The following is a 24844-nucleotide window of genomic DNA, read 5'->3' as shown; positions in this document are numbered from 1 at the left end:
GGCGCACCTGGAGTACAGCCACAGCTACGAGGAGAGGAGCCTCCTGACCAAGAGCGGCGGCCTCTTCTCACCCCTCAAAGACGCGGAGCTCATCTCCCCGCCGGAGCCCGCCACCCCGGGCAGCCTGGGGAGGCACGGCAGCACCGTACAGCAGAAGGGGTCCTACCTGAATTTTTGTGACACGTCCTGCCCCAGCGCGAAGCGCGGGCAGCCTCTGGAGGTGGAAGCTGAACGGCCAGTATCCTACGTGGCAAACTATGTGCTGGCTGACTCTCCCAGCGAGCAGATCGCTAAACCCGGCCTCCCCGCCACTGACTCCAAAGCCTCCTTCGAGGCACACGTCAGAGAAAAGTTTAACAGGATGGTCGAGGCCGTGGACAAAACGATCGAGAAGCGAATTGACAAGCTTACCAAAGAGCTGGCCCAGAAGACGGCGGAGCTGTTGGAGGTGCGGGCAGCCTTCGTGCAGCTGTCCCAGAAGAAGCAGGAGGTGCAGCGACGGGAGCGGGCCCTGAGCAGGCAGGTGGACGTGGCGGTGGAGATGATCGCAGCCTTGAAGCAGCGCCTCACTGAGTCCGAGGAGGAGCTTCACCGGAAAGAGGAGTAAGTGGGGAGGCGAGAGCTGATGGCTTTGCGCGGGCTGGCCAGCACCTGTGCGATGAAAGCCTTTGGGGGAGAAGAGGGGGGACAGTTCAGTTGCTTGCTGGTTATGAAAGGGCCTGGTGCTCACCAGCTTCTGATGGCTGTGTCTCTAGAGTTGTAGCCCATGTCACCGTGTCCCCTGCAAGGCAGGGGACAGCTCCCCGAGCAGGTGGCTTTCGCGCTTGGCTCCCAACTGACTAACTTTTACACTCTCTAATGCCTGTGTTGTGTCCCTGCTTTCTTGGGGATAGGGTCAAGTAGAAGCTGTCATCAGCGTGTAATCTGATTTACACTGACACCTCTAATCCGTTATCTTTTTAAGAAGTGACGGGTGGGGAAGTGCTGGGGGAAGTGTGTAATAGTACCAAATAGCATCTCTTCCCTGAAGCCATCCCACCATGGTCAGTGGGCTGCCTGTGGAGTGGGATGGTCTCCTGTGCAGCAGCAGAGCTGTACTGGAGACGGTGCTCAAAAGGCCACATCCAAGTAGGTGTTTTAGATGGACACAACTGTGAAACTGGAGTCGCTTATATGGGAACGGGAAGCAGATGCCAGAGTTGTTCTGACTAACCTAGACCATCTAAAAATATGTTCGTGATGCATCCATTAAATATGTAGTGATAGCTGATATATTATTTATACATGAACTACTTAGTTTGTTCAGCACTTGCTGAAACCTTTCAGGCTTTTCCGAGCAACACAACTTATTTTAGAGGAATGCGAATAAAGAGCCTTGGTAATGGAGTGCCTCTAAACCAATCCATCAGCTTACAAAGGGAAGATGAGAAGTGCTAGTTGCCATGACACTGATCTTAGAAGAAATAAGGGAGGTGGTGTAGGAGTTCAGTGTCGGAATTTTGGAGGGCTTTCATAATTTCTTCTTGTAGGCTAAGGACTAGCAAGAAAAGATGGTGATGGCTCCTGTATCAGTAGGAGTCAATTATCTTGAAGCAGTGCTATAGATTTCGCAGGAGAGGGGACAGCAAAGGTGGTGGGATTTGAACCTCTGAGGTGTGTATCGTGCTTGGAGGGATATTCAACAGAATGTCTGATTTATGAATATCAGGTGATCTTCATGGAAGAGAAGATTGAAGGGCTCGGGATGAACCTAAAGATAATAGAGGAACTGAGACAGATTTGAAAGCGTGCTGGAAGGAGGCCATGAAGATAACTTACAGTTTGAAGCAGTTTTGGTATTCCCATCTAGCCAAGCTCTCCTTATGGGCTCTTTCACAGCATGATTCATCCCACTTGTTCAAGAAAAGTATCTTAGAGGGGTAGTATCTTATCTGTGGAGGTCTGCCCTCCCCCTGCAGACTAGAGGGGGACCTCAGGTAAGCAGCTGCCTTGGGCTAGATGCTGAACTTCAGATGTCTGAAGTTAAGTGGTATGAATCTTACCCCCAGCTAAACACAGAATGTTTTTTTTTTTTTAAATTCAAGGCCTGAGATCCACAGGAAAAACAGGACTGTCAGGAGAAAGCAGAAGCCGCTCAGTGGAGCAAAACTAGAGTTCTGCAGTGCTGCAGAAGAGTAGAGCTTGTGGAAAAGAGGAAGACGGAAATGGAGTTATGTGGGCAGAAAGAATGGGTATGGTAGAGGGAGGACGGCAAAGGACACTCATCTGTGAAAAGAACAAGGCAGCAAAAGTTGCAACTTTTAACTAATTTATATTAGGAGAAGGCACAAGGAAGAGGCTGCTTGCCCCCTCAGCAGACTGCTTGCTAGCAACAGTGACAGGCTGTGGTTCTCAGGCCAGAAAAGACTGAACGCAGAATGAGAGGAGAAGTAGGGAAATGCTGTCCTTCACACTAGGACACTGCCAGGCTTGTGAAGGGGTGGGAGCTCAGATGATTGCTGTTACAATTCTAAATTTATAAATTCATTATAACTCATCAACTCATAATAAGTTTATAACTCATCTCTAAAGGAGGAGGGTGAATGTGTAAGCAGATGAGGAGGTGGCTCCTGAATTGGTGTTACAGGGAAGACTGGAGGTTACTTGACTGGTACGAAACACTAACCAAAAGAGGCAGCTGCACATGAAACTTCACCTGAGTACCCAGCGTATTGCTCTTCTAGGATTACCGCTAGCTTGCTTCAGCTTTCAATGAAGAAGATAAAAAAAACTTGGAAGCAAAAGCAGCAATAGGAATAAGTGAATAGATATTGCACAGTGGTGTGTTAACTTCTAAAGGTAAAAAGGCTTAATGCATGCTGGTGGGTAGGATGAAGGAATATTAGCGCTCGAACCAGGACACCAGAGCACCAAGTAACACTATGTTTTTGTATATGCCAGTGCCTACCCCTGTAGTGTTGCCTCTTAGAAGTCACTGTGGAGGTACCCTGAAGGGACTGGGAGGGTAGGCAGGGAGGGTAAAATAGGTAGAGATTACCTAGGAAAAACTGAAAATATGTTATTTTTTTTCTTGTTCAAATGGTTCCTGCATTTCCCATCTTGGAGGGTAACAAGGGATAGTGCCATAGGAAGAAGGTACTGTATGGCTTCCCAATTAAAAAGGTCATTGTATAATTAGCAAATTGAGAAGGAAGGTAAATAAATGATGTTTTGTAAAAGCAGGACTAGTACTTATAGGCACAGATTTTCAGATCTGAACCTCTAAAAATGTCTTGGACATTTAGCTTTGTGCCAGTAGCCAGGAGGCACTGCATAGTATGCTCTGGTAGAAGGGAAAAGAAAGGATGTTCATGACTCTGGTAGCAAATGTCACTTGTATGGTTTTCTCATGGACTGTTGGTAGATTCTGAGACCTGTCTACATATTCAGACCTTTGTGTGTTCAAAAACTTACTTATTTGGTGCTGAACAGACTTTCTCCTTCAAAAAAGGAGCATCTCAACTTTGGCTTTGATTTCTGGAAGAAGTCCAGATGATTAGAAAGCCAAACAAGACTGCTTAATGGAAATTGCAGAAGCAGGAGTTCTCACTGCAGATTGTGGAAAGTCAAAGGCAGCCCTTAGGGACTGCTTTGATACTTGCTGACCTTCAGAAATAAATGCTTTCATCAGTTTCTTTGGATTTTTTTTTTTTCCATAAGCAATCTTATGAATATGGATAAGTTTCCCCAAAACTAGCATTGATATTGAGCCACTGTAGCTGAAAACTTGTTCCTCTCTCCTCTTTGTAGGAGGAAAAAGAAACACCTCCTTATCGTCCTATTTCTAAGGAAGTAAAGGAAAACCAGCCTTCCCTTGGTTTCTGAATGGTTGTCCCCACTACCAGAGATCATGGAACTGGGTGCGTGTGAAGGCAAGAAAGGGTTTATAATCAATATGCACTTCTAGATCTCAAAGAGAGTGAGGTATGACTACTCTACATCAGTCTGAGGGGGGAAAAAAACAAAACAAAAAAAAAACCCCAAACCTCAAACCAACCCGACAAACTATCCAAAAGAGGGGAAAAAAACAGTTCTGGTTCAAATCTTAGATAAAGTCACAAAAATTCTTCTTTGGAGACTTTTCTAGAGAAGCAGCTGACAACTTCTATGGGGATCCCGTCAAGTAACTGTTGAAAAATAACTGCGTTCTGATAAAGAAATTACAGGTGTTTATACTGGGCCCATATTTGAGTATTCCTCCATGTCCACCTACACTGTCAGTATCTTATACGAATGAACAGTCACTATCAGTGATCAAATTACTCCATAATTCTGAATTTAACAATCTAGTATGTTTCATCTTTATAAAATGTGCCCAGATAAGCCAGGGACCTGTCTGGGCTGTTAGGCTAGATGTGCTTCTGCACGTAAGAATGAGAGAATTAACCAGATATGGAAGGCAGAAGAGGGTATATTTGTGGGTTTAACGATCACTCCTGACCTATAAACTGGCTACAACAACAACAACAAAAAAGTTGAGATTTAAGAAACTTCCTCTTTAGAAAGGTGTAGAAGAAGATGACAGAAAATAACAGTACAATTGCACTTTGGATAACAGTTCTGATTTTGGATCTGATTGTGAAGTCAAATAGGAAAGCTAAGGGAAAGGAAAAATGTACATTAGCAAGAATAATTTGGTTAGGAAGCCCTAAGAAAACTTAGGGAGGAGAGATATAAATTCTTTGTTTAAAAATCTGGGTTTCTGGAATAAGGAGATGGAACTCTTCTAGGCCTCACGTCTTTCCTTTCTGCCCAGCCTAGCGAAGGCAGACATCGCACTGCTGCGACTCTGGCAGTCCTCAGCAGAGCCAGTAGAACTGAGGTCACATTGACTTGGTGGAATTTCATTTCTACCTCTTTGTTCTGCCTGTAAAAGCCCATATGTCCTGAGCCTGTGCCTGGACCAAGCATGTGAGATAGATACATAAAAACTGTGATCCGCCAAGTTGCTGCATTGTCAGAAGCTGTTTTCTCTGATGTGTTCTCCAAAGCAACCAGCAAGCCTGTAAACTTCATAACTCTATAGGGAGTAAATTCTTCTCACAGTTACATTGTTGTTGCCAATTAAAGCACTAATTTCAAATGACAGCACTATGAGGTTTTACTGTTGACCTCCCATTCTGATGAAAGGGCGGAGTGTTGGTTTAGGCCATCACCTGGCACAGGGCTGCCCATTTGAAGAGTATGTAGGGATAGTAAGGTTGTTTTCTTTAGACTTGTCAGTTGATTATTTTTTGTTTGTTTTAAATAAAGCCTATAGCAGTCCAACAAAGGCAGCAACAAAGCAAAGAATATCTTTGTAGTTAAATTTTATTCCTGTTTCCGTACAAAAATGGCTGTGCTAATATGCACACAGGTGCATGCCTTTATACTAGTGTGATGCCTTTATGGAGATGAGCTGTGATGAGGGGTAGGACAGGTGGAGGTGCCACGCTAACTATATGAATACATCGTTGAAGTAGTATTGCTCTAAGCACAGAAAAGTCTTACAGAAGTCACTCTTGTGTCACTGTCACATTTAGAAAGTCAAAAGGCCAAAGCTTTTTTATTGATTGGGGAAGAGAAGAAAACTGTACATTCTAGAGAAGCAGGCACAGCTACCAAAGGTGGGTCCCAGTTCACCAACCTGTCTCAGCTGGGCTGTGGACAGTTTTGATGAATGATGGCTGCAGGGTCAAGCTTTCAGCACAGCTGCTGAGCAAATGAATGTTTTAATTAGAAAATGTGCCCAGAAAGGGATTATTCAATGTTTGATGAAGGAGAATGCAACTCAGAGTGAGTACTGTGATCTTTAAGATAACACAGAAGCCTGCCCGAAGGGAATATGACTGTGTTGAATAAGACATCAAGAAAACCAATGAAACTAAAACCAGCTATGAACTTAACTTCTAGAGGACACCGAGAGGCTTGTTGCTGGAAGTTATGTAAGAAAACAAAACTAGTAGAGTTTGATTTTTAAGTAAGTCTGAACAGGCTAAGCATTTGAAGTTACGGTCTTCAACTGGAAGCTACCTTCATTGGTGACTTAAACAATTTCACTTTGTCTTCTAATTAAGGGGTAAGAACATTAATGTAGTACATTGCCATCTCTCAGATAGTAGTTTCTTTAACCAGTCTAATGCATTTGTTTTGAGACTGTCTGGTCATGCTTCTGCTCTGACATAGCCTGGAACACGAGGGCTATTTCAAAATAGCTGTAGCGAGGAGTAGTTATTCCTGACACTGGCTTCACCTTAAATTTGCAATTAACAGAACTATCTGGGCAAGTAACATCTCTACAATGGGATTAAGAGTTGGCTTTTCGAGATCACAGCAATTTATGCTTTATAACAACAGCTTTCCTTAAAATATGATATTTTTTATTTGTTTTTGTACAACAGAACAGTTTTGATACTGCTCAAAGGAGAATATGACTACAAATACACATCATTCTTTCACCCTCAGTTTCAGGTGGTCCCACTCCCTTTTCCATGTTTCCTTTCATCTTCCCACTCAAGACATTACTGTCCTCCCAGCTGCACCAGTTCAAGTGTAGCATGACTATCCCACAGAATGGATCTCTGAAATAAAACATTTTAATCTTCACAGTGTCACCCCAGTAAGCTCAGGGCTCAGATCTAGGGCACAACCCACGGAATGGGTGCAACTGGTAGGACAGTAACTTTCTGAGGGGAGGAGGTGTGAACCTGTTGAATCAACTGTGCTGATAGGGTGTAGGAATGTGAAACCACAACCTGATGAATAGCAGATAGCAGCCTTTGGGCAGTAACACCAATGGGTTGATGGATGAGGTCAATGGCATTAATGAATGTATGTATTTTATATATTTTCACAAGTAAATCACGTTACTACTTACTGTAGTAGGAATTTTCCCATCTCCAGGTAAAAAAATATAAGTGTTTGGGTTTCTATTGCTTTTACCCAGAGTTATTCCAAGTGCAATTCTCTAGAGGGATTTGGTACTTGGGTGCAGAATCTGCACAGAGCCTCATGCTTGTCTCCACCTACAGAGCAGTTGCAGGTGTCAAAGTTGCTGTAAATAGTCCTGGGACCTGTATTATGCATTTGTAGGAGGGCTTGGTCGCAATGCGAGAAATCGTTAGCCTTTCTTGTCAGTTGTTAAGGAGCTGGAGCTGTCCCAACCTCTGCATTTACTCTGTGTATCACATGCTTAACTGCTGAAAGCCATACAAATTGTAAGGGTGTCTGCAGGGTCCCCATGCCAGCAACTGCTCCGGTAAATGAGAACTGCAGCTCACTAGTCCTGCAAGGAGCACTGTATCATCTAGTGGTAAGGGCAGAAGAATAAATGTCACCTTGTCAGTCTATGATTTGTAACCTTATTTACCACATCTCACACTGTTTCCTGACAACAGCCTCCATAAGGAAGGTTTCAGGAAGAGTTTCAAGGCAGGCTATGTGCAGTTTTTCTGGGAGGGCAGTTAGGCTGCAGTTGGAATGCAAAACACCAAACCAGTTAAGTCTGGTTAACTATAACAGGTTAACTCCCTGTTAAAATAAAAGCTTTAGCAGTAAGTCTTTCTTGCCTACAGTGAGTCCTTCCATCTGCGCTTGTTTTTTCAGCTGAGCACCTCTGAGTTGCCTGCTGCCCTTCAGTAAATGCCCCCTGGACTGCTCTGGCTCTGGGGAGAGCTCTCCTCCGGCAGTCTGGCAGTACAGGCACCTCTTGCTCCTCTTGGGCACCTCCCAGGTTGCATCCCCCTTGTCTTTCCCTCTCACTTGCCTCACCCTGTTGCCACAAGCTGCTGGCAGTTTGATGTGCTCTGTGGGCAGCAGCAGCAGCCATCCCTCCTCCTGAAAGGTTTTGTTTGACAAGACCACCCAAGACAAAGCAAGAAACCCACCTTTCTGCCTGCTGCCCAGTCACAGCCCTTTAACAAAATGTTCTGCTATACAACATACCTTAATATCAGTCGAGTAAACTATGAGCAAACAGATAAGATCACTCTCCTGTCCATTCCAGAAATTTACAGAGGTCTCAGCTGCACTGAGCATCATCTCCTCCACTTAGAAAGTTTAGAGGCAGGATGTAGAGCTGCAACGAGTGCCAAGGTGCAGCTGAGCAGTAAGGGGCAGGTGGCTGCAGGCTGACGGGCAGCGTGCAAATGGAGGAGACGAGCAGAGTGGAAAGAGGTGATGCTGAGAGCAGAAAGAGTTCATGAGGGGAGTTAATAACTCTACGTAACCTTTTCTTAATATAGCAGCAGTGCTCCAGATGTAGGCTAGTCGGTGCAGGACAGCAGAGACCTCTCATTACAAAGGGCAACGCACAACGCTTCAGGTCTGAGCCAGGCTTTAATAAATGATTCTTCTTTCAGGTGAGCACTGCTGACAAGGCTGTTCTGGCAAAACACAGAGCCCAGTGGGCCTGTGCTGCTGTGCTCTGGTTTATGCCTCTACCAACCGAGCCTCACAATATTTACAGGCTCAGCTTCCTCCTGACTTCATGAGGAGCAGCATCTGACCTCTGTGGACATCCATCTTTCCACAAGCATAAGAGCAGAGAGTAAAAGATAGAAATCGTATCACATAATCCCCAAAGTACTGGCAGAGGCCTGGAGAAATAAATTGAAAGTAAAATCAAGAACATAAGCAAAAAATCAGCACAGCTATCTAGAAATAGAATTGAAGGGAGAGAAGGTCATCAGTATGGCTAAGAAAAAGTCTGGGCAAACTACAAGAGAGAAGAAAGGCAATTAAACAGGTAAACAGAGGCTGCAGGAAGCTACCTGAGTTCTTTGAACCATTTCCCTATTGTTCATTGTGGGAGGAGGGTAAAAATTCTTCTGGGAACTCCCTTCAGGTAACCAAGGCATAGCTGTGGCACGGAGTGAGCTCTCTGAGGAAGAGGTGTTGGAAGTAGTAGAGACACTTACTAGCAGTCACCCTGTGGGGCTTGATGTTGTTCTTCTGAGAGGAGAGAATGAAGTGGAAACAAAGAAAGTAGCTGAACTGACAGAAGTGATGCTTATCAGGACAAGGCCTGTGACCGAGACCTAGTAAGTGGGTATATTCTGGCTCCTGTCTTTATAAAGGGAATTTACAGAGTGTTTGTACCATTTCAGCCCAAAGGAAATTTTTTAGATAAAAGTTATTAAAGGCAGGTTCATAGTCTCTGTAGAGGCAGCTAAGCAAACAGGAAAAAATATGGAAATGCTGCTAATAACAGTTCCTACAAATAATGGCATGTAGGATGCCAAGTTATGTTGAATAGTCCAGAAAGCCAGGAAAATAGTAGGGAATTTATTGACACTATGTGCCTGTTCTCCTTCTGATAGACACCTAAGTCTTCCAGAAAAAACACTGCTTCCCCCTGTATCCCTTATGGCATGCCTCACTAACGTGATATTTGTAGGAAAGGAAAATTTATGAGTGATCTGTTCATGCCATGGACCTGGCGATTAATGAATGCTTTTTAATTACATTTCCTGACACAATTACAAACGTTAGCACTCTTGAAACTATCACCCTTTTAAAGACAAATGCCAGGTACTCGACGCTTGCGGCCTCTCACTGCAGCGAAACACCGAGGCTGACTGCAGCCCCGGGAGGGATGTCCTCGTGGTGTCCCAGGCTGGTGGCTCCCCACTCTGCTCAGCCTTCCTGCTGGAGGGCCAGGAGCCTGGCATGCCACACACAGTTCTCCTTCCTTCCCCAGAGGAGAGATTTGGAGCTGACCTGCTGAGATTCTGTCCTTTTGAGCTTCCTGTCCACTGTGAAAGAGGAGCCTGCCAGAGTGCCAAGGGCTTCGGGTTGCTTGTAAGCTAACACAAATCCAGAGTGGCATCATGAAATCAAAGAAGTTATGATGCTGTAAGTGCGGTGAGAATAAAGCCCTAAAATTGTCCTTAATGAATTTAGATTGGCTTCTTCCTAAGCATTCCTCAGTGGCTTTTTATTATCAGGTTGCTCTGGGCAAGCTAATAATCACAGAAATGGCACAGAGCCTTGAAATGGAATGGATTAGCTGAGCTTAACAAACAAGGTACCTCTCTGTTTCTTAAGCCAGATTTTGTGGGTGAGTTAATATAAACTAATATTTGTCAATGATGTTCTTCGTCCAAACAATATGTGCTTGTTTTTACCTCATTCCTACTGTTAGATCAGCCATGCAAACAGCCTCTTGCTGCACTCTGCTGTGGTTTAGAGCAGGCAGACACAGCCTGAATCCTAGATGCCGAATTTCCATAGCTGAGCACTTGTGCCTAGCTCTTCTTAGCACAAAACAGCTCGCTGTTAAAACAACTATACTGAGTTAAACCAATTATCTGCAACTGTACTGAGTTAAAACAATGAAATGCAGAGAAACTTTGGATTAGTTATAAGCAAGCTAAGCTTTGAGAGGTTATTTCTGCTGCAAACTGTTTCCTAGTTTCTGCTTAAAACACTTTTTCCTGAGGCGATGTATTTCTTCCAAGCAATCACGCCCTTTCTCGTTTGGCAAGCATTGGTTCCCCCAACTCCCACCCCCTCAGTTTTGTACAAAGCAAAAATTAACATGGTTCCATTGGCAGAGCAAGAACCATTTATCCAGGCATTTATTAACTGAAGAAGTCCTACATGCTCAGATTTGCCATTTTTCGTAATACATGGCTCACTCTGTAACCAAACTTCTCCCACTCAGAAACTGCTGATATCAGAGGTCCAAATGGTGACCTGATTACAGACAGTAAACTGATAGTATGCAGAGCACTTCAAAATGAGCTATGTCTTAGTACAGAGCTGAGACCTTTCACAGTCAGTGGTGCTATCTGTTTCTTCCAATTGTCTTAACAGATGAGGAACATTTCTAAACTCCTGACCTCAAACGTGCTCTTCCCACGCACATACTCCTTGGTCTGTAATCTGTAGATTATCTCTTAATCTCCCATGCTCCCACTAGCTCCAGATCACAACACTGCACTTTGACATACTTGCAAGAGTGCAGCCAAAATGAAGTTTTATGGCCACAGTAGCTCTTTCAAGTTAGGAACCACCCCAGCAGCAACATTAAACTACCATTGTAAGATTATGATGAACTGAGAAGATGAGTTTGGGCATTTATCCACTTCTTCTCTTGTTTCTGGGCTGGTATTCACATGGGTAAGTAAAAAAAAGATAAGGTGGTTGTAGCTGCCTCCAGATATATTGAGAGGTGATGCTTAATCATAGAATGGTTTAGGTTGGAAGGGACTCTAAAGATCATCTAGTTGCAACCCCCCTGACATGGGCAGGGACACCTCCCACTAGACCAGGTTGCTCCAAGCCCCGTCCAACCTGGCCTTGAACACCTCCAGGGAAGGGGCATCCACAGCTTCTCTGGGCAACCTGTGCCAGTGCCTCACCCACCTCAGAGTAAAGAATTTCTTCCTGATATCTAACCTAACTCTCCCCTTTTCCAGTTTGAAGCCATTACTCATCATCCTATCACTACATGCCCTGGTAAAAAGTCCATCTCCGTCTTTCCTGTAGGCCCCCTTTAGGTACTGGAAGGCCTCTATAGGGTCTCCCCGGAGCCTTCTCTTCTCCAGGCTGAAAAACCCTAACTCTCAGCCTGTCTTCATAGGAGAGGTTGACATAGGAGAGGGTTAATGACACTTCTGCCCTGTGGACCACTAAGGACTATTCCTAAGGGACCTAATAATGTGACACACTTCTGCCCTGTGGACCACTAAGGACCCTAATAATGTGACAAAAAAACCCAGATCCACTGCCCATAAACTTAAATTCAGTATTCAGGGTTCCAGCTCTTCACTAAGTGTCCACAAAAAGGTTGAAACCTCTTAATAGAGGTGACAGACAGTAATTAGCCACAATGGGCTATCGCCATGAAAAACAAAGAGAAGCATCAGTAATTTTCTGACAGCGGCGAGACCAGAGGCCTTCCTGTTATTTAAATGTGCCGTCTTTGCAATGTTTCTGTCTTGCAGAGAAGTTGTTACTTTCAACCACTTCCTGGAAGAAGCAGCAGAAAAAGAAGTGCGGGGAAAAGCCAGGCTCCAGCACTTCATTGAGAACCTGTTGCAGCGTGTGGATCTGGCAGAAAGGCAGCTAGAATATTACCAAAATCAGCAGATGGTTTGCAACCACACCAATGTCACCGAGCACGTGGTAAGCCAGCAAAGTCCTTCCCCTTCCTTGTCACCCACCACCAGAGGGAAAGTACTGGAATTCGAATATGGGTGGGCTCAGTGGGACAGGCTAATTGCTACTCCAGACAGATTTGGATTTGTAAAATGTTTCTAAAGGTTTGTTTTATTTATGTTGTAAACTCCCACTTCACATGACTGAAAGGAGCCGAGACTGTAAGAGCAGCGGTAACCAAAGATGGGAAAGGGAGAGCAGAGAATAATGAACTATTTGCCAGATATTTAACTTTTTTTCCCAGATTTGTCTATTGCTGCTGTTACCTTTGCAAGAAACACTTTCCTTTATGTCAGTTAGTGACTTGGCAGTTTTTTGGAGGTCTCTAAAGATTTTCAGGAAAGATGTGGATCCCTATAGAGGACACGTCAGCCTGCTGGCAAGACGGGTTGCTTTCTGTAGTTACCTATGACGGGACTCTTAGAAATGGTGAGTGGATCCCCAAACGTGTGTCCCCAACAGATTAGAAACCAAAGCTGTCTGAACATGTTTTTTTAAAATGATTTCTTTAAAAACCCTCATCATTAATACTTAAACTCAGTATTTTCTATACAATGCATTACCTTTATATGGCAAGTCTTATCCACGTGACTTCCAAAGAACATTTCAGTTTAAATGAATACCCCATGCTGCCTTTGCTAAGTACCTGCTCATCCTAAAAGGTGGGAGGAAAGGCACAGCACAGCACTGCACGGATCACACACAGCACTGAACAGGTATGCAATGATGGAAAGCAAAGGTTCCCATAGCCACTTGGAAGACAAAGAACTTTAGTCAAGACCTGAATAAATGTAGATGTGTTGAAATCTAGTGCAGGATCTCTCAAACAGTGTCTGAGTGCCAGTGTCTGTAAAGATGGGTCTCAGTACTAAATCATTTCCCCTTTTCTTGATGCGTTTACTGGGATCCCTGTCTCAGCAGTGTCCCTTGAGGAAGGCACTAATTTTTGAGGCAGCTACCCTGCTTTCTGAGTGACTTCAGCATTCCTCTAAGGTCATCCATCCAAATATTGACCAGCCTGACCTTCAGGAGGTAATTACAGAAAAGCACACCATGAGATGGCTCCAGACTCCATCCAAGACAGATGACAAGCAAAGTTAGGCTGGGCAAAAATCCATCTGCAAAGTGTGGACGATACCAGGGACAGAGGGAGCATTTACAAGAACATAATCATTTTCTGATGCCAGATCTGACTTGCTTGGCTCAGTGACTTCATTAAATGATATTCAAAGGCTCAGTCTAGTAGCACTGATGGGAGATCAGTATGAAGAGCCGATTTAGTACCCAGACCGATTTAGGCTGAGCTGGCATTAAACACCTCCTTTCCTGACCCCCACTAAAAGAGGGACTAGACAAAGTGTTTCCACGCTGTGAACCAAACCGTTGTGAAAAATGAAGTCATGCAAAGTTGTGCTGGCACTGAGGCTATGCTGTGCCTAGCTGGTCTCAGGATTTGGGGTGGGAAAGGAGAGAGAGAGATGCCTGAATTCTCACCCTCTACCCTTCAATGCTGCTGTAGGCAGAGCCAAGGGCTCGTAGCTGGAGTTTCCTAGCCACTTGTGTAAAGGAAATGTATCGCTGCAAAATTAAAGGCTCTGAGAGAAAAGTTAATTTAATACAGCTTATTCAGGCATTGTCCCTTATTAATTATCTTGAACACAATAATTACCTCTCAGTGTATCCATACTGTTTAATCTAATGTGACTCTGTTCAGTCCACAATTTTTAGCAATTTACTTTGATTATAGATATGATAAAAACAATGGGGAAGAATCCAGCCACTAACAACTCACATGTTATGAATTTTAAAACAAGATGTAATAAGTTGGAGGAGTAATAATCTGTAAAAGTGGGGTTTTTTTTCAGTTTCATGAATATTCTAGTTTTAACGCAGGTGAGAATGGAAATATGGTTTTGAAGACTGCGCATATTTTATCCCTGTACTTTAATTACTTGATAATGTAATAGTAATATTAATAACCTGTTTCTGTTTTCTTTGCAGTTTACAGACATTTCATTAAATAAGAAACCCAGATGCCTGTATGTATATATCTTTATTTTTCTCTTATTTAAATGTACTAACTTGACATGTTTACATTTCTGCTCTTGCATTTCACCTTATCCAAAAGCCTGAATCAGGTTGGGTTTGGATCAGGTTCTATACCTGAGTATGATCTATATTTATGTCATGTAATAGAGGAAGAAAATAGATTTCTGCTAAGTCAAAGTTAAAATCAGATACTCTTTAAAGAAAAAAAGAATAATTTCTGTTAAATGAAGGACTCCTTCCCACTGACTATAATAGCCTATTGCAAAGCTACAGTATTTGAATCTCTTCATTTGCTGAAGTTTCAGCTGAAAGTATCTTTAACATTCTGTAGGTAGGAGAGAGACAGTTGTCATTTCCTAACTGACGGTAATACTGTCAACTTAAAAATCACATGTAAGCAAACACGTGCCCCGAAAAAGCATGGGCGCTAACAACATCTCATGTTACACAAGCAGCTGTCCTGGGAGCAGCAGAACTAATAGGGGCTCGTTTCCCACATCTTTGCAACTTGGTCATGAGTCCCAGCGGCTGGTTTGGAGCATCATGCGTGCTGTTTGGCCAAGCAATGGTCAGGCAGTGCATCCTTCCTCAGGGCAAACTTTCTTAGTGGGGACATGAGTTTGGGTATTTTTCCCATTGCCATGAAACCTCTTGCATCACCACAGGTCTGTGACTTCTGCATCCCTACCAGATTTGTTTGTGTTTGACCAGGGGTTCAAGAATTACTGGAAGACTGAGACACATGAACAGATGGATTGGCTGGAAAATAAACTAAAAATACAACATATGGCCTACTGGGTTGGGGGGTTGCTTTTTGATCTTTGGGTTGTTTTTGTTTTTCATATATCTTAGTCCTTAGTCCTTTGTTTTTTCTACTTTTTATTTTCATAGCTTTTATAGCTTTTTTTTTTTCCCCTACTGATTTGAGAGTCTGGAAAAACTTGATTGTCCAAAGTAGACTTTGACTTGACTATGTATACACTTTTCAGGCTTCTAGATGTCTTAATATGATTGGAATCAAGGAAAATATTATTAAAATATAACCAGTGAATTCATTGACTCGATGAGATGAGTCCTTTCACTGACAAGCCTTTGGTCTAAATATAACACAGTTTGGTAAAACCCATTGATTGCTGACAAATAGTGGGAGTTCAAAGGCATATGTAAAATTGTTTAGAGGTTTCTGTTTAACTACTGATATACATCTCCTTTGAGAAGACGCTGTCAAAACTAGAATTTAGTAGTAGCCTTTATTTGGAGTTACCAGATTAAAAACATCCTGACTTGTCATACAAAGCAGGGAGGATGGAGGAGAGGATGCTCAGAGGGGCAGGAAAGTTTTATTTTGCTCTGCCTGTTCCTTGGATGAGTCCAACATTTACATTAACCACACCAGCTTTTTGAAGAGCTCTAACTCAGCTGAGTACATAAAATGAGGTTTTAATGATATATACCAGTTAAAAAAATTGGGAAATGTTACTACCCATTCTGAAAATTCAGTGTATTCTCGGGGAGTTTGGTGCCACTGATGGCTTATGTTGTTTGGGATCAACGGCTGGACTTGCAATTGCTCTTGCTCCAAGGCCTCTGCCTTGCTTCCCAGTTCCTTTTCTCCAATTTCTCCCGACTGTTTTCAGGAAATGCCCCACTGAAGGCATGGCAGACCTTTGCTGATGTTCACTACCCATCTTAGATACCTTCTTCCCGTGACTGTGAGTTAGGGACAGATGTCCATCTTCTCTACCATAAACTCATTCAATTTAAATACAGTTTAGCTCTTTTAGGCAATCCCCTCTGATCATATTAACCTTAACCACCTTCTGGTTTTAACAGCATCATTCAGTGCAGCAGAGGAGCGGCTAACATCACCTGCATGTGCTTTGGAAATAAATGATGTAACTTTTTCAGCATAACAACATCTGAGAAAAACAGAGCACTACATCTTTTAAGTAATGAACTGTTACAACAGTGCCCAAGAAGTGAATGTAAACTGGAGTGGCCAACACTTGTGCACTTAGATAAGTCATTCCTAACCCCGAGCAAGTGGTCAGAGCCCAGGCCTGCACCAGGCCAGCATGGCACAGCACCTGCAAGCTCCAGCTTGGACCTGCATGGAGTTTTCCCCAAAAAACTTCCCCATAGTGAAGTCTAGTTGGCAAAGTTGCCAACCAGATAAAACTGCTCTGTAGGTAAGGCTTGGTTCCTGTGCTGTTGACTGCCCCTCAGTGCCTCCCACCAACAAATACAGAGGCGTTTGTGACACTCTTCTGCTCTTTTAAAGAGCAGGAGAGGGCTTGCACTGTACGTGCTTGAACAACTATAGCTTTTTCCTAAACTGGCTTTGTCAAGTGTGCAATATTGTTTAACTCCCAGGAGAAATAATACTACAGATACATGGTTTCCAGAAATAACGAGCTATGGAAAACAGCCCTACAGGGACCCTTAAGAGACCAACTTGTACATCAGCACATCTGTTCTTCACTTAAGTCACAGTAGCTGGGCAGACATGAACTGGTGCCTTATGTTCATAGTGCTGCTGATACTACATGTATCTGCTGTAAAACAAGATTATGTTAGAAGGGACTGTAATGATCTTAATTAGCTACACTGTGCAACTGCAGTAAAATTTCAGAGCAGAGGGCATGGTTCAGCCTTTGCAGCACCAGGCATGGTGCTGGCACTCCACCCGAGCTCACTGATTTCAGCAAACCCTGCTGGGCCTGAACCATCGCAGAGAGAACAAAGAATTCAGCTTACTTTGGCCTTTAAGAGATCCCACTAAGAAGTTTCTACAGTTCCTGCATGCACTTTCTACTGTTACTGGTGCTGTGCAGTCTTCCAGAGACCATGGGATATTCATTCTTTGCAGAAAGTTGCTGTGCATCTGTAAAATCCCTGTAGATCACCAAATTATGAGAATATAGACCTCAGTAAGGTCTCAACACTCCAAAATCAGCAGAATGCCATCTGAATAAAAATGTAGATAAACATGCATGAAGAGTCCACCCATAACATAGGGGTTCCTATAGTGAGGTGTTGCTTTTGAGCATTGAGAAAGGTAATTAATCTTGCAACTGTTTTTAACTTCTTGCCTGGTCCTGTAAACCAAGGCTACTTCTGTCTTCAAAAATGTATGGGTTTGGGACATTTTGGGGACCTTTCACTTTGCAAGATTTAGTAATACTTATTAATAATCACTATTATTAATTTCAGGAGCCGAGGAAGTCAACACGCTTCGTATAACATCCCTGATGCAAAGCCTCATTCCTTTCAAAAAGGAAGAATCTTGTTGAAAAAAGCAAAGGATGAAAAAACCAGCTTGCAGCCAGTGAAATGCTTCTATGAACCTGTTGATTGCTCAAGAGAAATATGGAGAGCACAAAAGAAAGGTGAACCAGTCTGCTCTGCCAGGAAAGTGAGCGCAAAATCCAAGATGGGTAAAAAGGCCAAACCGCTATAGGAATGGTTAGCAATATATAGTAATGCAGGAGCTTGGCTTCAACAGAACAAATACTGAATGAAGTTAATCATCCTACTTTTTCCTATCCATCTGGCCATGCCAAAACATATCAGATATAATATATAGAAATATATACATTATGGAAGATTTATATTATTTAGTAATGCCATTCCCTCTTTGGGCGCTGTAAGAGAAGTGACATTTGACTCAGTTTACAGGGAGGTTTTTCTATTTATTTATTTATTTATTTATAGAGCTTATTTTAAATGACCGCATTTATCTTGCTGGGCAGTACTGTGGCTGTATGTTTAATTATGTTAGTGGCAGCATGCGGCCTGGTAATTCATTTTCCATCTGTGCTGTTGATGAAGTTCAGAAGAATCCATTTAATCGGCACCTAAATACTCAGTCTTTCAGCTTAGGTAGGTACAAGATCAATTATTAACTGTTACCTGCACAGACATACTTAGATGCAGAAGGTCTACTTGAGTCGCTTGAAGGCTGTTTACAGCAGTAGATTGCTACCCTGGATTTTCTGCCATATGCCTGGTCGAGCACATTTCCACATTTTATAACGTACATTAAACCGCTCCATCCTGCCAGCAGCCATGTTGTCTGTTGGTACAAATTTGGGCTGCTCTGGTGTCTCAAATTCCAGATGGAATGGTTTTGCCATATGTACCAGCCTCTGCTGTCACTCAGCGAGGACACCAGACGCTGGTACTGCAGCCCTGACAAGCACGGCCCGCGTTGAGCCCGAGGAGAGATTTCAGTACCAAGTCCCAGCTCAGGTTGTTACCAGCTGCGGCGCAGGAAGTGAAAGGCTAAAGCAACGGGCTGCATTGCGTGGCACCGCGTTCAACGCCTGTGCTTGGTTTTAGGGTAGAGGCCTAAAACGGCTATGATCGTAACCGAAACACTTCACATTTTAATCTCTGAAAAATCTTTATAGGGCTGAGAGATCCCTGAATTTCAACTAAAAACCCAAGAGCAAGGTAGTTAGAGATGACTGCGGGACGGGAATGCACATGTTTACATTGGTTTGTGCCAATTAAAAGGATCCTAATTTATCAGAGTATTTATCAAGATGATTTTTTGTGTGTACAGTTTTTTGATAACATGAATCTTCATGACATGTTTACAGATATGAACATCCTGTCGATGTTACTGATGAGGTTTGTTTTCTCAAGAAAAAGAAAGGATAGGTGAGAGAAGTCTGTGTAATTTATTTTTTAAATGCTCATAACAGATGTAAATTGTTTTTGTGGAAGGTGATTTTTACAGTATGTGTACAAAGATTTGTGAAAAATGTTTTTCGTTTTTTATAACTATGACTGTAAGCAGAACTGAGTATTAAAAGACAGTGCATCACTATGATTACAGCTGCAATAAGCACCTGAGTTGCAATATTCTCAAGGCAGAAGATGACCGATCAGTCAGCTAGGGTCAGGTAATTACAGATGTCATACATTTGTCAGTGTACAGAGCTCCCAGAAAGTAGCAGAGTGAAGAAAGAGAGTATTATTCCTCACTTTTATTTTAAATAGTATATATTGAATGATCAGATATATGTTTAAAGTTTCTCAACACTGTTTCAGTAGAAAGTCACAGTGTAAAACCAATTCAGGTATTTAGGTTTAATGACATTTTAGTATTTATTTAACCATGTCACAAGGCCACATTTGGCCTTATGCTAGGCATTATGTGTGGTGAAAAGGAGCTGTTAATTGTGTTGCATGGGTTTGGGTCAGATTGTACATGACAACTTTCTTAGGCAAGTCACAAAATAGAAACATCCTTTAGTTTTTTCTATTGCTTCCCACATCCTTTTACAAACCTGAAAAAATGACCCTGTTTGAAGATAATAAAGGTGAACTTTAGAATGATAATAAAGTAAAATAATTCATCTGTCCCTTCATCCACTTGACACTGAAAGAATATTTTTATTTTTAAATGTCTATCTACTGTTAGTCACCAAAGTTAAGTGCAACTACTAGTTCACAAATGAGATGTTTATTTTATTATTTATTGCACCAAAATCTTGACTGTAAGTTGTCCTTTTGGGGGAGGAAAAGAAAGGAGAGTACAAGTTGCATGTTCTTAAACTTTTCAAATCCTAAGTTACAATTAGTTGCTGAACAAACGCCAGGTTAGTTAATTAGAAAGAAATTGGATTGTACTGTAACCCCAGGTAAGTTTTTAGAATATAAACATTCTAATAATAAAGATATATTTCTCAGTTACTGTGTCATTTAACTCTGTGAAAATACAATGTTTCTTACAAAAGCCTGTCCCACAACAGAGAAAAAGACAAGAAACAGCAGCCCCACTTCCCAGAATCACACAGAATCACAGAATGGTCAGGGTTGGAAGGGACCTCTGGAGATCATCTAGTCCAACCCCCCCGCCAGAGCAGGGTCACCTACAGCACGTTGCACAGGACGGCGTCCAGGCAGGTGTTGAATGTCTCCAGAGTGGGAGACTCCACAACCTCTCCGGGCTGCCTGTTCCAGTGCTCCACTACCCTCAAAGTAATGAAGTTCCTCCTCGTGTTAAGATGGAACTTCCTATGTTCAAGTTTCTGCCCATTACCTCTTGTCCTATCACTGGGCACCACTGGAAAAAGACTGTTCCCAACTTCTATATATTCCCCAGATGAAACAGCATGTCGGTGAAGTTGGGCTGTGGTCTTTGAAAACATTACAAATTAACGTGAAAGACAGCTCACATCTCACCCGTATAGCTTGCACATGTTACCTGCCCCTCTCCTACTGTAGTGATGCTTGAAAATTATTCCTGAGATAACTCACATGGTCAGGTAACCTGCCCAAAGCAGAGGCAGAGGGAGTGGAGGGAAGGGTCAGGCAGAGGCAATCAGGGGCCGAGGGGCTCCTGGGGAATGTAGGTGATAAAGTCTCCCTCACATTGACAATTGCTGAATCATCATTTCATCAGATCTCCCTGGTTATACTTGGAAAGAGAGGTTTTCCCATGGGGGAACCAGGTTCCTGTCGAGATGATAACCCATGGGAGAGGTGCTGTAGAAGACTGGACAAGGAGATGAGGTCCCTCTGACACCTGAGAGCCTGAATAACGTTCATCGGGGAAAAAAAGGCTCCTTCCCAGTCATGTTTACACAATTTACTAGCTCATTTTGAAAGTTAATGTTTGGTCATCAGCAGAACTTGACTGCTGGATGTGTGTGTCACATCTACACTTTATGCCCCATTAACAGAGGTGGAATGCTTGGGAAGGATCGGTACACGCGCTATGCTGAATGTAACTGGTGTTAGCTTGAGGGGGGTTTGGGGGAGATAACACTGGAATTGGAAAAATGTAAATTTTAAAATGTTTCTTAAATCTGAAAGTGTTCTGACAAAGATGACCACTCATCTTTGAAAATGAATTTGAAGCACAGTTACCACATTTTGCCCCTTGAGACACTTTGAAGGCTGGTGGATTGTATGCTTGCATCGAAGTGAAATTCAGTAGGACCTGGATGTCTCATTCCCATTCACATTTTTAAAATCACACCTTGTGTATAAATAAAACCATCTCAGAGCAGTATGTATACTGGCTGGGCCCTTAGAGGTGAGCTTTCTGCCTAAACCAAAATGTTCTAATTGACACATAACATTATAGGCCAGGAAAACAAGACTAATTGAAACCAAGACCTTTAATTAGAGCTGTACGTAGGAAAAACACAATCATTTCGAGATGCTCCTGCCAGTTGAAGAGAGAGTGTGTTTTTAAAGCACTTCATGGCATCTGACCCCCCCCCTCTGCCTCAGCAGTAAAAACAGTCTCCTCCCACCCAGAGGACATCTGAACACATTTGTTTTGTTTCCAGGAGAATTACTGGAAATATTCAACAGGATATTTGTATTCAAAGGGAAGGCCACCAATTACAGCTGTTACTAGGTCAAACAAATTACCACTTCTGTCATCCCTTGTAATCCTTCCAATGCCACTGGCTCTTTTGATCTACTTGAGCAAAATCGTGCTCTTCTCTCTCTTTATTCTGCGTCACCAGATAGTTGCTTCTATGTGTTCTTACCTCAAACTAATGCTGATTATTTCCATGCATCCTGTCTGAAGTGGCTGGAGTGGACTATTTTAGTGCTCTCTGCAGTGGGCATGGGCATTATTTATTTTTTTTTTTAGAAAAAATAATCCCAGAAGTGATTTTATCACATGAAACATACAACAAGCTCTTAAAAATAGATCTTGTTGTGACACGAACAAAATGTCCTTTTCCATTTTGTTGCTAATGCCACCCTCTCTCTAGCCATGCTTTTTTTATTCTGATCTCTTGAATTTTCATTTGTACATCTCTCCAAGGAGAGGGAGAAACAAGCAACATAAGTTAAATGCAGTCATTGGCTTGACAAGCCTTTTCCTCCTCGCTGTCTGTCCTAGCACCACACACTGCAGGCAGGTAAAAGCTGGCTTGAATTTTTCATAAAATTGCAAAAAAAAATACATACAACAGATTTCTGGTTCATTATAATGTTATGAAAGGAAGAGGCTCTTCTGAGCTGAGAGGGAGAGAAAAAGAGGAAGAGAGATCCTCTGCTTGAGAAGTCACTTTCAAAGATAAATCTGATGGATCAGAAGAATTTACCCTGTGCTGGTGTGAGATGAGGGAAAACCAGAGTTACATATAAGGCAGCAGCGAAAGGATGGGGGACTCATTGCTGTTTGCTGTTTCTTGGGGGCTTTGACCTACAAAACATCAGAATATATATGGCCTGACACACTCAGTCCTTAAATCACACTTCAGACACGTGTTTTGAAGCCTAATTACTAGTTTCAAAGTAACAGACTTTAGGACCAGGACTTCCAAGAAATTCCCCAAACTCTGTCCACAATATTTGTTCAAACCATAGTTTATTAGCTTACAGTGGGTAACTGTGCTAAGGGGATGTTGTCAGCTGGGGGGTTTTCTGTGTGTTTTTGGTACTTGCCTTCTCCCATCTCTGCTCGGTGACCAGCAGGAGCTGGTCGGGTGCCAGCAGTTCTGACTGCACTCTACCCCAGCTGACTGTTGGCTCATTCCCACAGCAATGCTTTCCTTTACATTACTTCCCTGATGTTTTTCTGTCTGCTTCCCAAACTCCCTCCCTCTTCTTTTTGCCAGCTCAGTACTTTCAACGGCCTCTCTCATGTAGCAAGCACCTTTCCTGGGCTTCAGCCTGCTGATAAGTCACTGCATCGCACCAGAGACACTTGCAAACCCCTTTCTTTGTTGGGCCAGTGGCAGCTGCTGCACTCAGATGGCATATTATCCAGCTGTGCACAGCACGGCTGCTTCACTTGTCTCTCACCAGGTGGACAGAGGAGACGGCGCACTGCATAGTACACCACACATTCACAATATTGGCATTTATCCACACCCCGGCAAAGCTCAACCTGTCTACTCGAGCCATGACTACACCTACACATACTTTTAAGACAGTCTGGGGAGCAGAAGACAGGCAACAGTCTTGTGTTTAGATTAAATGCACGGTTGGACCATACGGACAAAAGGCATTGTGTGAATATACAGCTGTGTGCAGTGCAAGAGATCCCGACCTCACAGCATGCAGGTATGTGGTTGGCCTCAACTACCTCAATGATAACTCGAAGCTTCGCACGTGGGCTGGGTGCACTGGGATAAAAAAGGCCCTGTCTTCTACAAGTGTGCTGAGTTGATGCTCTGGTGCTCTCCCCTGCAGCTGCCCTCTCTGGACCAGACGGCTGCTCAGGCTTTTGCTCCTGCATCCCACATTTTCTGCCGGCTTTACACTGCCTGGGGTGGCAAGCCTGCCTATTGCCATTCATGCTTCTCATGCCTGTTTGCAAACGGACAGTGGACCAACAAGGAAAGGTCAAAGGTGTGTGTTTCTGAGACAACATTTGCAGCCCATCGCCCCTCAGCTGGAGAATGAGGGCAGCCTTGGCCAAGCATCCTACACTTCAGATGTATTTTCACAAGAATATTATACCTTCAGTAATTGCCCTTTGCTGAGGTACAGTTTGGGCAGGTGTCACAGCCTCTGCTCCTGAAGGGATTTCTGATCTCCCACCAGCCAGCACTGTTCGGGGTAGTTTTGTAAGAGAGGGAAGGCTGAACGTTAGTCATTTGAACAACACGCATACGTGCAAGCTACAGCTCAGGTGTGCACAGTAGAAGAGGGTCAAGAAAACAACTGGCAGAAGGTTGGTTTTGTTCTGATTTTACTCTTCATTAAGATTATATCACTATTAGATAGAAACCCCAAAAGAAACTTTTCTAAATGAAACTACCAACAAGCTAGTCCATGAATTGTATATACAACTGCCACTGAAAATCATAGAATGGTTTAGGTTGGAAGGGACCCTAAAGATCACCTAGTTCCAACCCCCCCTGCCATGGGCAGAGACACCTCCCACTAGACCAGGTTGCTCAAAGCTCTGTCCAACCTGGCCTTGAACCCCTCTAGGGATGGGGCATCCACAGCTTCCCTGGGCAACCTGGGCCAGTGTTTCACCACCCTCACAGTGAAAAATTTCTTCCTAATATCTAATCTAAATGTCCCCTCTTCCAGTTTAAAACTGTTACCCCTCATCCTATCACTACACTGCCTGATGAAGAGTCCCCCCACATCTTTCATGTAGCCCTTTTCGGTACTGGAAGGCTGATATAAGGTCTCCTGGAGCCTTCACTTCTCCAGGCTGTACAACCCCAACTCTCTCAGCCTGTCTTCATAGGAGAGGTGCTCCAGCCCTCTGATCACCTCTGGCATCAGAGAACATATTCATCTGAAGCAAATATTCAGAAATTTCCTTGTCTTGCAGAAAATAGTAGGCTCAGAAGATATTTTTTTATTTGTTTCTCACGGGGAAGAAAAAACAGCCAGAAAAACTGAAATATTTTATCATGGACTAGCATCACCCCAAATTCATGAGGTTTACGCTAGGAAACTCACCCACCAGAGCGCCTTTAATTGTTTCTGCGTCAGCCTGCTTGGCCTACCAACAGTCCTGAGGTCCAGGGTATAGAGGTGACCTCCTAAAAATGGCATGGTTTAATTATCCCACCCTCTGAAGCTTTGTGCAGGCACCTGTTTAAGAGAAGCACGTGAAAGTCACTGGTTTTGCATGCCACCAGTGTATGCCATTGCATTCGTG

At 43.2% G+C, this 24844-nt stretch overlaps 1 protein-coding gene across 1 annotated transcript; it reads left to right on the top strand.

Moving 5' to 3' along the window:
- Nucleotides 1–4: 4 nt before the first annotated feature.
- Nucleotides 5–17692, top strand: ZNF365 (zinc finger protein 365; the record flags this gene model as incomplete). Its single annotated transcript, XM_009889819.1, has 4 exons — nt 5–603; nt 11970–12150; nt 14185–14222; nt 17446–17692. Coding segments are annotated over 4 exons (1065 nt in total), but the record flags the coding sequence as incomplete, so codon positions are not given.
- Nucleotides 17693–24844: the final 7152 nt, after the last annotated feature.

The sequence above is a fragment of the Charadrius vociferus genome, unplaced genomic scaffold (assembly GCF_000708025.1).
Source record: "Charadrius vociferus isolate BGI_N301 unplaced genomic scaffold, ASM70802v2 scaffold738, whole genome shotgun sequence".
Taxonomy (NCBI): Eukaryota; Metazoa; Chordata; class Aves; order Charadriiformes; family Charadriidae; genus Charadrius; species Charadrius vociferus.
Note: the sequence above shows the minus strand (reverse complement) of the source record. Positions and strands in the feature narration are given on the sequence as shown.